Genomic DNA, 16,788 nt, shown 5'->3' with positions numbered 1-16,788 from the left:
ATCCTTTTACCCAAGATTGCATGGCTTTGCAATATTCTTCTCTTAATAAAGAGATGTATTTGCTCAAAAAGTAGAAGTCAGCATTGGAGGGATAGCAAGGAAACGAAACATTGCATTTGCTGTCATCTGTGTATTTTCTATGAATCACTGGTGGAAAGCAGTACAAATAATATAATTACTAGGGCACGACCTGTGTTTGGGGGTCCAATTCACCGTCCTCCATTAATACACTCTCTTTAATCTCATGTAACATTTTCAATACCTGCCACATAGTGGGCCTCCGCTCAGCCGAGATTACGCTACAAGTAGTGGCCACCTCCACAAGCATTTCCATTCTATTATCTACCCCACCAAAACCATCTTCTTCCCTCCTCGATCTAACCCAATTCACCATCTCTCCTGGCACCAAATGTGGCAGCTGTTCTGGTGTCTTCCCGGTGATGAGCTCCAGCAACAGAATCCCAAACGAGTATACGTCGGATTTCGAGGTTGCTTGCTGAGCTGGGTTCCGAGTTTCTGGGGCTTTGCATGCGGCGGAGTCGTTGTCTTCGTTGGAGGTCGGGTTGGCGAGGACAGAGAGGCAGTAGTCAGAGATGCAGGCCTCGAAGTCAGGGCCGAGGAGGACGTTGGAGGACTTGAGATTGCCATGGACGAGCCTCCATGCTTGGTGGATGTAAGCGAGGCCTTTGGCTACGTCCTCTGCTATTTTTAAGCATGATGTCCAATGCAGTGGCTTTGCCCTGGTGGATTTTGAGCCTGCATGGCAGTTTTTTTTTTTTGTACGTAGAGGGTAGATGGTGAGTTCCATTAGCAAAAGAGAATATTGAGGAAGAATATATGCATCCTGACATGATCTTGAAGGTCAGATTTAAAAGAAAGAAAAAGAGTTAGAGATGATAATTTGGGAGTGATGTGTTTGCTTTGATAGTTTAGTGCAGTAGTTTGAAGTTCCTAACTTAAATGTACATCTATAGAAATCTTTGATCTACACACAAGTCTTACATAAGGAGCCTTATACATTGACCGGATTTAATATGATCCATCATATTGTAAAATTCTTTTTATTATAAAGTGAATCTATCATATTATATTAATTCGCGCTAATGTGTAAAACTTTCTTTTATAAGATTCGGGTATAGACCTAACATTTCTTGTATATCAATTTTTTTTTTAAAGGGGTTGGAGGTTTGAACTCAGGTTTTCCATTTAAAAAATCGGGTTATATGTCATCAGGTAGGCTCTTAAACTCGTATATCTATTATGTACTCTATAATATATATTTGTAAGTTAAAAATAACAATAATCTACTTACCTTCACTATTCTAATCAAGTTATTTTTATGTTTCGTTGAATTATCATTGACAAAACCTGTCAAAAACGAAAGTTTTGTTGCCATGTTATGCTATCCATATCAAACATGATAAAATTCATAGTTGTTTTTTTAAATATATATATATATATATATATTAATGTAGAGACTTTCTACTAATTGCGTAATTTCACTATATATTAGTGACATTTAAAATGTCAACTAAGATAAACTCAAGTAAAACTCAAATCTAGATATAGACGTACATATATATTTTGATGTCGGGGAATCTCTCCAAGGTAGTGCCCTTCTGACCCACCCCCACACATACATATATAACTAAGTACCTATTAATGTAGGCAAATTATTGAATGAAAATATTTTTGAGAAATAAAAATTTTCTAAGATTTTTAAAAGGTGTTTTGATTAAATTTGAAATTATTTTTTTAAAAGATTTGTAAGAGAAAATTTGGTTAAGAAGCACAAGTAATGATCCTTTTAAATATCATCCTTTCATTAATGAGCACTCTTATTGGATTAATAGCTAAATTCAAATCTAAATTTTAGCTAATATGACATGAATTTATCTTTATATATTTCATTCTTATCCACTTCTTATATTAAAATGTCCATATATTTTTTATATAATAATAAAATAATATTAATTTATTTTATTAAAATTATTTAATTTTATTATATTTTATCATTCTACATATGTTAATTAATAATAATATTATGTTACAGCCAATTCATAGTAAGAAATAATAAAAAAATAAATTTCCTTTTAATTATGCACAGTCGAGGTCAGATGTGTTCACGTGCGGAGCTAATCAAGGAGCTAAATGTACTTTAGGCTGGGACTCCGACATGTCAACCACGAGAAAGTAGCTTTACAAATCAATTATTAGTTAATCGTCAAATCAAAGTCCCAACGTAGTCAGCCCCAAGATTCTCGCTAGTAATTGAAAATCCTGCCCCAAATCCAGTAGCAGCAACAAACTCCAAACAAATCATGCCGTGTTAGAAAAATAATTCATGTTCAATATTCTCGTACGTGTTTCTATGGATCCTAAACCCCGAGTCCACCCGGCATGGACTCGTACGTTCTGCTAGTAACCCAGAAAAATGAAGCAGAGAGCTAGAAAGAGAAGTTTACCGTGAATGAGGGAGAAGAGACTGCCATTGGGTTGGTAATCATAAACCAGAAGCCTTTCTTCCTTTGCATGAAAATAAGCTCTAAGCGGAACCAGATTTGGATGCCGAAGTCCTCCCACCGATTCCATGTGCCGATCGAAAACTTCCTTGCTTGTGCAGGATAATTTCCCGGCGTCGAGCCTCTTCACGCAGACAATCAGCCGGTTGTCCAACACTGCCTTGTAGGTGCTGCCAATGGTGCCTCTTCCCAGCAACTCTGCGGAACCTCTCATCAGCTGGTCCAGCGTATACAGCTGCGCCTCACCTGCGCAGAAAACCAAGCTCCCACTCTTTGCCACTTGCATTCCTTGCATTCTCTTCACCTTCTCCTCCAGCTCCTTCTCTTGCTCTATCTGCATTACCGCCGCGGCTTGAGCCGTCGCCGCCTCGTCCTCCGAAGCCGTTGCAGGCGTCGACGACTCTGTCTTGTTTCTCTTCTTCAAGGCCATCACGAAGCAGACAAGGGAACAGATGAAGACCACAACACCGGCTGAGAACCCCACAATCACGGCGGTCCTCTTGTGCTTCTTTCGAAACGCTTGGTGGGTCAACTCTTCGCCGTGTACTTGCGCGCTTTCACCGAGCGACGACGATGGCGGCGGAGAAGCCAACGGCGCCGATTGTCCGAAAAAGGGCGAGCCGGGATGGCACTCCTTGTTTATGATCTCGCCGCAGAGATTGGGGTTCCATGAGAACGAGGATGGACCGAAGCGTACCAGAGTAGCTGTAACTGGGACAGGACCGGAGAGATTGTTTCCCGAGACGTTGAAACTTTGGAGGGAGGGCTGGTTGAGCGGAGGAACGGTTCCGTTGAACCGATTCCACTCGAGACGGAGGTAGGAAAGCCGGTCTATTATGGCCAGCGAGGCCGGTAACGGTCCGGTGAGGTTATTGTAGGAAATATCTATTGTTCGTAGTCTATGTAGGGATAGGATCGAAGGTGGGAAAGAGCCCGTGAAAGAGTTATGGTCAAGAAAGAGGGCTTTGAGGTTAACGAGACCTGAGAGGTCAGGAATGAGTCCGGTGAGCGAGTTTTTCTGCAAACTCAGGACTCGGAGCTGGTCAAGACGAGACAATGTGTCAGCAGCGAAAACTCCACCTAGATCTAGACCTTCGAGGACAAGGCGAACAACTTTCTGTTTCACGCATTCGACTCCTCGCCATTGACAGAAATGGAAGCTCGTATTTGGGGAGAAGAAAAGATTACCATTCTGATCGGCTTTGGATTTGAATGCCAGAAGAGCGAGTGCATCTTGGGGTCGGGCGAAGTGGAGAGGAGGAGGAGGAGTGAGAAAACTCCTGTTAGAAGCAACTAAGGTGCAAAATGACAGCAAAAGAGAGGCATTTGATACAAAGAAGAAGAAGAAGAGTCGATGGGGATGGCTTCTCCTCAGCATTATTGGAGATCAAACAAGGTAATGCATATGTAAAAGCCTAAAGCAGAAGCTCTTAACCCGTTCGTTTCTGTCTGTCTCTTCAAAAGGAAGACGGAGTTGGTGACACTGGTGGTTTGGCCATGCTTGCATTCCCCATTAGGCGAGGAGTAGGGTTCTACACAAGGTAGAGGAGAGAGTATGGGAATTGTAGAAGGTGACAAAAGCTTGGAAGAGCTGTCTGTCAGACTGCAAAATTGATCAGAAATCACGTGAAGCTAAAAAGAGTTAACTGATAAGTTACTCGGAAGACGTACCGTTCTACTGCCCCAGTAATATTATTAATTTTTTAATTTTCATACTCATCATTCAACAAACCATACGTTATAGGAAAAAGCCATTTGCCGCTCAAGCGGTACAGCTCAAGTGTATTTTTTTTTTTTAAATAATAATTTTTTACTTAATAATTAAGAAATAAATTTTAAATATATTGATATATTTTTTTATTTAATAATTAAAAAAGTGATTAAAAATTTCTAAAAGGAAAATTAGAAAAAAAAAATTTACGCCAACACTTAGCCACCTTTGAGGATGGGCAGCAGAATAGTCCCACCCTTATAAAAAAAATATAATATATAATATTTGAGAATGATATATAAAATTTTTATTAATTTATTTTTAAAGAATATAATTTTTAATAATAAAAAATAATTATTAATAAATTTATATATTTTTTATTATTTAAAAATGTTTTTTAGAAAAATACAATGTATTATGGTGGACATCAACTATAAAACTACAAAATTTTATATTTAAAATTATTTTTTCATTTTAATTGAAAAATATTATCCTTACAACAGTTTAAAGTACATAAAAAAATTTTTTTAATGCTTAAATATAATTGGATTGTGGTATAATTGTGATTATATTATTTCATGAAAAATATTAGTACCGATACGAGCTTTATTACAATAAAATATATATAATTAAATATTTTTTATTAATTTAAACTTTTAGAATTTTTAAGCAATTATTTTAATGCAATGAGCAAATTATACCACAATTCAAAGCAAATGAGCAAATAAAGATTGAAGATAGTCTAATGCAGATTATGTTTACTGTTTTGTTAGAACAGTCTATGTAATGTTGACAGATTGTTTTCTATCTTTGCATTTTTACATCAATACAATGGTTCTATGTTTTCCCCCAAAAAAAAAAAAAAAAAAAAAAAATTGATACATGATAATTTTTTTAGTTTTATATTTTAAAATTGTATGCTCAAAAGTTTTACATTAAAGTTTTATATATGGCTGGGAGGAAACATACTCCAATCTAATTTGGTGTATATAAAAATTTTATGTCCAGTCATTTTTATATATTTTTTACATACTCTATTAATATGATTAGCTGTATTATTATTTTAATATAAAATAATTATTTTGATCAATTACATCAATAAAATATGTAAATAACATGTAAAAATGATTATATATACATAGCATAACTCATTGTCACATCACATGATAAGCGAACAAAGTATTAAGGTCCAGTTATAACTTTTAGGCTTAATCTCATTTAATCATATATTATATCTAACTAAATTTAATTAAATATTACAATTTAAATTTAAAGAAATGATATTTGTAGTCGTGGAGTGTGCAAATGCTGAATAATTATTTTAAAAAAATGAGTATATACGAAATCCACATAAAAAAAAATTAATTTTTTAATCGTAGATCCCATTCTTTCTGAAAAAGAATACATGACGACTACGCATTTTACGACTATATCTAATATTACTCTTAAACTTATATAACTTTAGAGGGTGTAAGTGTCATATCAACACTTTTAAAAAATAAGATCCACTATAAAAAAAAAAAAAAATTTAAATCTCTCTTTCTCTCTCTCTCTCTCTCATATATATATATATATAAGAAGTCGTTTAGTCAAGAAGAGATATAAAAGCAAATCAATAAATTGACGTGGTTTGATGTAGCACTTAAATTTTAAAATTATTTTTATTTTAAAATAAGTTTAATATATCATATTAAATATTTTAATTTTTAAGAAAAGTGCTACAATTACAAAGATATTCATTTTATAAAATTAAACTAATAAATTGATATAATTTTATATGATACGTTAGATTTATTTTATAAAAAAATAATTTTATAATTTAATTATGTTGACTTCTGAAAATTTTTTTTTTTTTTTTTTGAAATCTTTGTTATGGCTAAAACATTTGTCAAATATTAATAGTATTAATGTATTTTTATATTTATGGTTGGCTGTCCTCTCCATTGAGCCATTTTATTGGTCGAGTCAACCAATGCTCGATCTACTGTCATAACTCAGGGCTTTCTTTCTCTCGAGAGTCGAGACTGTGTCACCCTTGTCGCTTTGTGTTGGATACATTATTTTAGTGCTTGGTAGGTGTACTATAATTGAATTTTACTAAGTTTAAATAATATAAATAAAATTACGTATTAATTTATATATTAATATTAATTTTTTTATATTTAAAATTTAAATTAATATTATTTTTAATAAAATTTATTTTTTAATTAATTATATTAAATTAATATAAATATTAATACGTAGTTGTGCTTAGAATTAGATTTTTTTCATTATAATTTAAGTCAATTGGATTGAAATGATCAAAATGTCATAAGAATTAAAATATATATATATATATAAGTTAAATATTTATTAACGCATCATGTTAATATTATCACATAAGTTAATAAATATAATATATATTTATGTTTTGTTTTTTCTTTTTTGTGGTTGACTATAATAAAACTAATATATAGTGTCTTCTCGTAAGGAGCAAAATTCAATATGAATAAAGTCACTTATCATGTCTTATTAGCTGTACATTGACATCTAGATTACTTGCATCATGTGCTTCTTTTATCAAAACATAACGCTAACAAACAAAAAAAATAAAAAGAAGTAACTGTTTAAATTTTATAAAAATAAATTTATAGATAACATGACTTTACGTGATACGTTAGAAAAAATATATTTTACAATAAAGTTTGACTGAAATGAAATCAACTTAGTTCAGTCTAATTTTAAATTGAGTTTAACATCCAAACATTCAGCTCTCAAATTACTAAACTTATCTCAATTCAAAATCTCTTCACACGTGGTGCCCACAACCTTTTTTTAACTCAATATCTCTTTACACGCAAAATTTATAATCTTTTTTAACTTCTCATAAATACATCTAAATTCATTTTAATATCCAAACATATCTAAATTTATCTTAGACGGGCCTCACAAAAATCATTACTATTTATAAAAACATCAATTCATCTCAACTCAACTTAACTCATCGTCCAAACATGACTGCTCAAAGACAATGACTAGCTTTAATGTCAATAAATGAGTTATAAACTTATGCAGAGGAGTGACAACGACCAAGTGTAATGTTGTAGGGTTTGGGGGCGTGGCAATAGCAGAGAAATGTAGTGTTGTGGTGGGAGAGTTGTTGCAGCAGTGTGGTAATTATTTGATCTAGATTGTTGAATCTCTTCACTCCCTAAGATACGAGAGAATGAGCAAATGCCAACTCTTGATAAAACCGGAGACTGTTCCCACTTCTAAGGAGGGTAAATAAGATGAGATCCTCTTTTCAAATAATGGACTAAAAATTATGAAATTATGAAATAGTTGTGTATCTATCATTTTCTTAAAAAGACTGGTAAATAATACAACTTGAGCTTCATTGAAATATTATTTTAAAGAGTAAGAATTTTTTTCGCAAACAATATGAGATTTCATATGAATTTTTTTCTCAAATAATGTGAGATTTCATATATCACTCACACTTATCACTTATCATAACGAGATATCACATGAAGGAATGCAGTGGCTTTTTGAAGGGAAAGAAGATTGGTAAATTTCATTAAAATATTATAAAGAGTAAGAGTTTTTTATTTTTTCAAACAATGTGAGATCTTATATATCACCCACCCTTATCACTTTTCAAAATGAGGCCGTATTACACGAAGAAATGCAGTGATTTTTGAAGGGAAGTTCATTTCACTCACACAAGTTATAAGGGATGCAAAGAACAAAACAACTAATGGTTTAAAAAAATCAATGAAAGTAGGCAAATAATGGTATAACATCCATGCAGCCATATAATAAGAGACATGTTTGATTTATAAAAATATCTCATAAAAAGCAAACTCACAAATATCGTAACGAAACATAGATAATATTTTTGTTTAAAAGTTGTATAAAAATTATAAAAGACTTATATATCATTGTATCTATCATTTTTTGAAAGAGTGCTGCCAAAGTCATAGAAAAAATATATCAAAAATTTCTATCGACTATGTAAAAAGTTATTTTCTTTTTCAAACATTTTTTAAAAACCTTTTAAACATTTTAAAAATATTAAAAAATAATAATTTATTAAAAAATACTTCCTTAACTCTTAAGTGAAAATAATAATAATAATAATAATAATAATAATAATAATAATCCAATACATTTTTTCGATAGATAATTTATGTAGAAGTAGTGTTTTCATTTTTTAAAAGAGTACATTTGGGCTAAGCCCAACCTTTGCCTCAGTCCAATAGAAAATATCTAGTCGAAAAAATTTAGGTCTCAAGACAGGATATATAGAAAAGTGAGATATGTGACCTCTTTTTCTTTGATACTTTACACTTTGCCACCATATTAAAAATTAAGATGTGTTTCTTAGCTGAACTGGAATGGTCCATGAACTCACATTACCAAACACCTATTTGCCTTTAAATCCTCAAAATCTGTTTTCTATTTCGTAATGGTAATTGGACAAACCAAGGTTTGGTTGAATATTAAAAGAGTTTTCAAGTATGATAATGTATTATACAAAAAAAATATAGTTAGAAGCCTAAAGCTAAAGCGACCTTATTGGCTGGTTCAACAATTTTTGCAAGTCTTAAGATGGCTGAGAAAAGTGGAGCACCAAGTCTAATATGGACAAAGTGGTGATGAGTTACTATCTAAATTTTATATTTACATGTATGGACGAAGAGCTAGGGCTGTACATCTAGATCGGTTTTTTCATGTTCGATCTAGAATATAGAGAATGGGGTTCATCTGGATTGGAATCTGGATACCTGCCCCTATCCAGATGTGGATACTAGATAAATACTCAGTACTTGTAAGTGGTTTTCACATTTTAAAAAAACTTGCCTTATAGATGAAATAACATCGTTTTGATCTTTAAAACGACGTTGGTTAGTGTTTATAACCCTTATTTTAAAAACAAATTTTTGTGAAATTTGAGTGTCTATTTACAACATTTGGATCAACCCAGACAAATATATGGACCAAATTATAAACTTGGATGCGAATTCGAGTATAACCAAGTACTCGAATTTCATGCTTATAAGGTGAGTATCACTCCTAACTATATATGTGCATATTAGAGCAACTAATACCTCTGCTTCCTCTGCTCCATCTCAGCACTCCCAAGTGCCATTCGACTCCAACAAGATAGAGCAAAGCATTACCTAATGCCAACATGGTCTCGTATTCAGCATCTACTTTTCCTCTTAATATGCTTGTCTGTTTATTTCTGATTGGTTGTATAAAAGGGAAGGCTGTTATAACGGCATTGTACTCTGCTGCTTCCAGAAATTCTGTGCACGCCATCTGGTTGTTGTAATGCCAGACTGTTCTGGAAAAAACTTGCCCTTAAATACCGTGTAAACGTCCTTCTCAAGAAATGAAACACTTCATTTTACACTTCTAACATGATATCAAGAGCCTTTTTTTAAGGACTAACGTCCATGGCTGAAAATCCTCCTCCCCCTCCTCCTCCTCCACTTCCTGGAAAACAACCCTCTCAATTTCTTCCTCATCTTTCCCACCTTGTCACTGTCAAACTCACCTCTGAAAACTATATTTTGTGGCGCACACAGCTGGTGCCTTACCTTTGTGGCCAGCGCCTATTTCACTACGTCGATGGCTCTGTTACTCCCCCCTCACGTTTTCTTCCCAATTCTACCACCCCCAACCCCGAATATATCACTTGGTCTGAAATTGATCAACTTATAATGAGTGCCCTTATTTCCTCCTTTTCCGATAATGTCATTGCTTAGATTGTCGGCAAAACTACTGCTCGTGAAGTCTGGACTGCTATTGAACACCTGTTCAACTCTCAATCTCATGCTCGTGTTATTCAGCTTCGCTGCCAATTAGCCACCATCTCGAAAGGATCCAGCTCCATTTCTGACTATTATCGCAAGCTCAAGCATCTCTCTGACACAATGAGTGCTGCTGGGACTCCCCTAACCTCTGAAGAATTTATTTCTTATTTGTTTGCAGGTCTCAACAATGATTATGATGGCCTTGTCACATCTGTCACCGCCCGTCTGGAACCGCTGTCTCCTGAATCCCTCTACAACCTTTTGCTCACCCATGAAAGTCAGCTTTCCCACTCTCATCATCTTCCTGCCACAACCAATCTTTCTGCAAATCTCACCACTGCTGCTCCCTCTCGTGGTCGCGGTGGTTATCGCGGTACCAACCGTGGTTTCCAACGTGGTCATGGTCGTGGACGCACTCAACCCTTCAATCCTCCTCTTCTCCCTAACCCATCAACCACTTCTCCCTATTCTCCTCTCCCTCATTCCCGACCCACATGTCAGGTTTGTGGTCGTGTTGGCCACATTGACATCAAATGCTACTATCGGTATGACCATGCCTATCAAACCGACCCACCTCGTTCCATACAAGCTCACTACACCAGTTCTCTACCCTCCCCCGATAAAACTTGGTACCCCGATACAGCTGCTACAAATCACCTGACCTCCGACTTAGCCAACCTCAACGTCCATTCCAACCCATATACTGGCACTGAGACTGTCCGTGTAGGTGATGGCACTGAGCTTCCGATTGCTAATATTGGTGAATCCGTTCTCTCAACTTCCACTCATTCTTTCTCCCTTAAAAAACTCCTGCATGTTCCCAACATCACCAAAAATTTTTCTGTTCAGCAATTCTGTTTAGACAATTCTGTGTTCTTTGAATTTCATAGTTCTTTTTTTCTTGTGAAGGATGTCAAAACTAGGAACCTTCTTCTTCGTGGTCCCATGCTTAATGGGCTCTACACTCTTCCTCAACCGTCAGCTTCCTCCTCTGTTCATGCCTACGTTAGTGAGCGCACATTCTCTTCCCAATGGCACTCAAGACTTGGACATCCCTCCATGCAAATTGTGCGCCACATCCTCTCTACTTATCATCTTCCTGTTACGTCTACCGCTGCTCAAACCTCATGTTCTGCCTGTTGTCAAGCCAAGAGCACTCATTTACCTTTTAAATCGACTCATTTACCTTCTTCGAAACCTTTGCAATTAATATATTCTGATATATGGGGTCCAGCCCCTGTCCTTTCTCGTGAAGGTTTTTGGTTTTATGTTTCCTTTATGGATGATTTTACCAAATATACTTGGTGGTTTCCCTTGGTTCAAAAATCTAATGTTATCTCAACCTTTATCAAATTTCAAAAAAATGTTGAATTACAATTTAACGCAAAAATAATTTCTGTTCAAAGTGATTGGGGTGGTGAATATCGCCCCCTCCACACATATTTTCAAACAACTGGAATCTCTCATCGCTTAACTTGCCCCCACACACATCAACAAAATGGGGCCATGGAACGAAAGCATCGACACATTGTTGAAACTGGTCTTGCTCTCCTTGCGCATGCTTCCCTCCCTCAGTCCTTTTGGGCTGATGCTTTTCATACTGCTGTTTTTTTGATAAATCGACTTCCAACTCCAGTTTTATTTCACAAATCACCCTATGAAAAACTCTTCTTAAAATCTCCAGATTACAATTTTCTTAGTACTTTCGGCACTGCATGCTGGCCTCATCTCCGGCCATAAAATAAACATAAGCTTGATCTTCGTTCCACCCAATGTCTTTTTATTGGCTACAGTTCCACTCACAAAGGGTATCGCTGTCTTCATATCCCTACAAATTGATTGTACATCTCTCGTGATGTTGTTTTTGATGAAAATATTTTTCCTGCTACTAACGTTAACTCCATGAGTTCATTACCGTCCCCTTCTCAGTCCACCACTTCTTTAGTCGGCCCACTATTTTTAGCTCAACCCACCACTTCTTCATATCCCACTCGATCAGACCCACTGGCCTTTACCCAGCCCATTACCCAAACCCCCACCCAATCCATCTCTAATAATATCTCGTCCAGTCCTTCCCCGTCTACTGAGTCTAGCTCATCTTCTATTTTCTCCTCAGCATCGTCTTCTTCTCATCCTTCCGAAAATGTTTCTTCCTCTGTTCCTAACATCTCTGCTTCATCTCAGATTATTACTCGGTCGAAAACCAACTCTCTTCGTCCCAAAAAATTCACTGATGGCACGATGCTCTGGCCTCCACCTCGCGGGTACCTCACCCACGCCTCTCCCATTCCCGAAGAGCCCAGATCCTACACAGAAGCCTCCAAGTACCAAGAATGGCGCTCGGCCATGTCCACCGAATTTCAAGTTCTTCTTCAAACCAACACCTGGTCTCTAGTCCCCTCTACTGGTATTTCTAATATCGTTGGTTGTCGTTGGGTGTATAGGACTAAGCGACTCTCAGACGGCATGATTGACAGACGAAAGGCTCGTTTGGTGGCAAAGGGGTATCATCAGCAGGAAGGGGTTGACTATTTTGAGACTTTCAGTCTCGTAGTTAAACCCACAACGATCAGAACCATTCTCTCACTTGCTGTTTCCGAAGGTTGGGCTATACGATAGCTGGACATCAGCAATGCATTCCTACACGGAGAGCTTCAAGAACAGGTTTTCATGTCCCAACCTCCTGGCTTTATCAATCTCAATTTTTCCAACCATGTTTGTAGACTCAACAAGGCCATTTATGGCCTTAAACAAGCCCCACGGGCTTGTTTTTATCCCCTCAGTTTCAGATTCTTCCCTCTTCATTTACAAACATGCGTTAGTCACACTTTTGTTTCTTGTTTATGTGGATGATATCATCCTCACTGGCTCAGATTCTAATGCCATTTCTTCGGTCCTTACCTCTCTCGGTGTCTCCTTCCCTGTTAAAGATCTCGGCCCTCTTAGTTTTTTTTTGGTAGTCGAAATTACTCCTCTACCTACTGGCTTGCATCTCTTTCAAACCAAATACATATGTGATCTGTTAAACAAAACGAAAATGGAACTTGCAAAGCCCGTTACTTCTCCTTTGGCTGCATTTACCCGACTGTCACTATCTGATGGACCTGACTTTGAGGATCCACCCCTCTATCGAAGCACGGTTGGGAGTCTACAATACCTGTCTCTAACACGTCCTGATGTTGCATTTGCTGTCAATAAAGTCTACCAGTTTATGCATGCTCCTAAAGTCCCTCACTGGCAGGCTGTGAAACGCATCCTCCGATATTTAAAGCACACTACCCCTTTTGGTTTGCACATCAAACCCTCTGCTGATCACTCTCTCAGTGCTTTTTCTGACGCCGATTGGGCTGGATGCCCTGACGATAGGCGATCCACAGGTGGCTTCTGCGTGTTTCTTGGAGCCAACATCATTTCCTGGAGCTCAAAAAAACAAACCATCATTGCCCGGTCCAGTACAGAGGCCGAGTACAAGTCTTTCGCTAACACCACTGTTGAACTATCCTGGCTTCAAGGTCTACTGAAAGAGCTTGGCATCTTCCTCTCTAAACCTCCTACTTTGTGGTGTGATAATATCAGTGCCACTTATCTTTCTGCCAATCCGGTTATGCACTCCAGAACTAAGCATGTGGAAATTGACTTCCACTTTGTCTGTGACCGTGTTGCCTCTTAAGCTCTCAATGTTGCCTTTATTTCCTCCAAAGATCAAGTCGCAGACATTTTTACCAAGCCATTAGTCTCTACCAGATTTCACTTACTGCGTACGAGTCTCAACATGGTCCCCTTGTTGGACTCGCGGGGGCCTATTAGAGCAACTAATACCTCTGCTTCCTCTGCTCCATCTCAGCACTCCCAAGTGCCATTCGACTCCAACAAGGAAGAGCAAAGCATTGCCTAATGCCAGCATGGTCTCCTATTCAGCATCTACTTTTCCTCTTAATATGCTTGTCTGTCTATTTCTGATTGGTTGTATAAAAGGGAAGGCTGTTATAACGGCATTGTACTCTGCTGCTTCCAAAAATTCTGTGCACGCCATCTGGTTGTTGTAATGCCAGAATATTCTGGAACAAACTTGCCCTTAAATACCACACTGTGTAAACGCCCTTCTCAAGAAATGAAACACTTCATTTTACACTTCTAACAATGCAAGAAAGGTGCTTTTGAGGCCAAGTTCCATGTTCTAAAGTTTGCACATGAAGACTATGGTTGCAGCATTCATAATTACCAAGATGGCAATTGAATTAAGACACGACTCCTACACAATGCTCAAAAGATTGAAATCAGCTTCATAATCAAGTAAGGACCTTGTCATTGCATTGTATGATTCGCAAAGTTTGATTTTGGTATTTTAGAATTAATAAATGAGTATAAATACATATAAAATTCAATCTAGACATTTTAGAGCTATCTTAACTCATCTAAACTCATTCATTCTAATTATTACAACTTTCTCAAATTTCAACATAAAATATAATAAGTAATTTAAAATTTTCAAATATCAAAATAATAATAATAAGCGTATAACTCGCGCAATGCGCGGACTGTTATTTATGTTGAATTTTATAAATCTAAATAGTTCATTATACATAATCACAACCGTAACTATTAAAAAAATTATATATCAAATATGTGTAATGCATAGATAAATTGTATATACTATAAACAAACATGTTAAACTCACTTGTTTAATTTTCCATCATGAAAATTATGAATATTTTCTTGTGTCTCGGTAAAATGAGTCACATTTTATTTCTTTAGCTAGGCACGAACACATGCACCCGTATAAGGAAAGTTTCATACCTCATCGGCCCCTTGATTACCCCACAGAGATCCCTAATTCTCACCACGTTGCTCCTCATCGACATTTGCACCGTCAATGTCATCAATATCGCCGTTGGCACCGCTAGTAGTATGAAGCAATTCGGCCTTTAAGGTCTCTCTCTTCACGCGGAGCTTATCTTTCTCAACCGAATCCTCTCTTCGGATTCTACCGAGGGCCAAAGATATCAATCCCGCCGCATCGATCTCCATACGCCTTAGAATAAGACACAATTCAAAGGGTATGAAGTCAAGTCAGATTTTAACCTAAATACGCCTTTTTCCTTCGTAAACTAATGAGTTCTATACCATCCATGAATGGAGAAACCCTACCACAGTTATATTAATGGTTGAAATAACATAGTTATATTAATGGTGCTTGGCCATTCGGTTGCCTCTTCGTGTTTTATGTTCGCTATTGTGCCGTTTAGCCATTCAGTTGCCTCTGTGTTTTTAATATTTTCATAGCAAATCAAACCGCTGATGCAGCAGCCGATGTGATTTTGTGGAGTAATGGAAATGGTGTGCCCATGTATAAAGAATACGCCGTTTCGATGTGTGAAGGAACTGAGAAGAAAGCGGGCATAGGCTCGTATTTTTGGTGCCGAAGTTTGAGTCAGAGGTGAAGCAGAGCATTGCAGAACTCGAAAGAATTCAACCTATCTGCTTGAGGATGTGGTGGTGAGAATTCTCTCATGTCTGCCTCCAAAACCCTTGATCCGATTCAGCTCCATCTCCATCTCCAAAGCTTGGCTTTTTTTTCATCGGGATCCTTGATTTTTTTTCCAAAAACCTCCTCAATCAATCTATTCTTATTTTTCCCTCTCAAAACTGCCTACAGTTTCTTCTTCCCCCAAATTTTCTCTTAACCGAACAACATCATCCCCACTCACTTCCTTTTTCATTTCCATACAGTTACTCAACTCACACTTCTTTTCCTCTCAGCAGATTCTCTTCCTCTCTCATTCTCTATTTCTAGTGTAGCATTTTGTGAGTGGTTTCACTTGTAGTAGTAGCGACGTCGCGAAGCACACTTACAATAATAAAAGAGAGGGCGAGAGAGACAAGAGATCTAGAGAGAGATTATTGGCATGTGGAGTGGAAGACAAAACCAAAATCTGAAAGCTTCCAAAATCGCAGCAACCAGAGATCACTGAAAGTGAAATGGCACGCTAAAGAAAGACGCGATTCTGCAAAAACAAGTGGGTGCGTAGAGAGGTGTGATGCAAGGAAAAAAATGGAACTCGGAAAGAGAGAAAGAAAAGCTTTCGGAAGGTATAACCAAGAGAGAGAGAAGAAGAAGAAGAGATCTGAAAATTTAAGGAAAAGCTTTCAAATCATTCTCACATACTTAAAATCTCTCATGGGAACCTTGAACCCTCCAACAATTACGCCATCAGTTCGTGTAAGATGCCAAAACATTTTATACGTAGAAGCAATTTGGTTTCGGGAGTTTGGAACCGAACCGCTGCCTGGGAATCGTGGCATCCCTTCCACGTGTTAAATACCTTATATACTAATGAGAAAGTCTGCAGAAAGGAGAAGACGTCAAGCGCTACATGTGAAAGGGGGCAACCAATGAGGTACTTACATGTGACGCGGTATGCGGTTTGGGGCAAATTTTTGACCGAATAATGAGGCATGGATGCCAAGTGAGGAAGTCAAAACTTGGCTTTTATATAATTAAATAGATTGTAAAAAATAATATTTTATTTAACTTTTAACTTTCATCTCAATTCTTTAATTCTTGTCAATTGTTTGAATGAAGATTCTGAGTGTCTAACAGAATTTGATTTTATTTTACAAGATATTCGAAGGCTTATGCATGGGTTTGAAGAAACAAGACTTGAGCATATCCATCGATTTGGTAATGGTGCTGCCCATCAATTGGCAAGATATGCAAGGGAAGTTAAAGACATTGTTATGTGGTGAGATTCAT

The 16,788-nt window shown here is 36.7% G+C and overlaps 1 protein-coding gene across 1 annotated transcript; it reads right to left on the bottom strand.

Moving 5' to 3' along the window:
• Nucleotides 1-99: 99 nt before the first annotated feature.
• LOC122297670 (probable inactive receptor kinase At5g67200) lies at nt 100-4,091 on the bottom strand. The gene is made up of 2 exons (XM_043107808.1): nt 2,466-4,091; nt 100-756 (listed from the first exon to the last, which is right to left on the bottom strand). Exons 1-2 carry the CDS (start codon nt 3,898-3,900, stop codon nt 179-181), a joined length of 2,013 nt encoding a protein of 670 aa, XP_042963742.1. The 5' UTR covers nt 3,901-4,091; the 3' UTR covers nt 100-178.
• Nucleotides 4,092-16,788: the final 12,697 nt, after the last annotated feature.

The sequence above is a fragment of the Carya illinoinensis genome, chromosome 15 (genome assembly GCF_018687715.1).
Source record: "Carya illinoinensis cultivar Pawnee chromosome 15, C.illinoinensisPawnee_v1, whole genome shotgun sequence".
In the NCBI taxonomy this organism is placed as follows: Eukaryota; Viridiplantae; Streptophyta; class Magnoliopsida; order Fagales; family Juglandaceae; genus Carya; species Carya illinoinensis.
This window is presented reverse-complemented; position numbering and strand designations above follow the sequence as displayed.

Bases quoted from the DNA above. Each gene is read 5' to 3' on its own strand.
- LOC122297670 (XM_043107808.1), bottom strand. From the start codon at position 3,900: ATGCTGAGGAGAAGCCATCCCCATCGACTCTTCTTCTTCTTCTTTGTA. The intron at 757-2,465 runs GTAAACTTCTCT...ACTGCCATGCAG, and splicing joins TCTCTTCTCCCTCATTCACG to GCTCAAAATCCACCAGGGCA.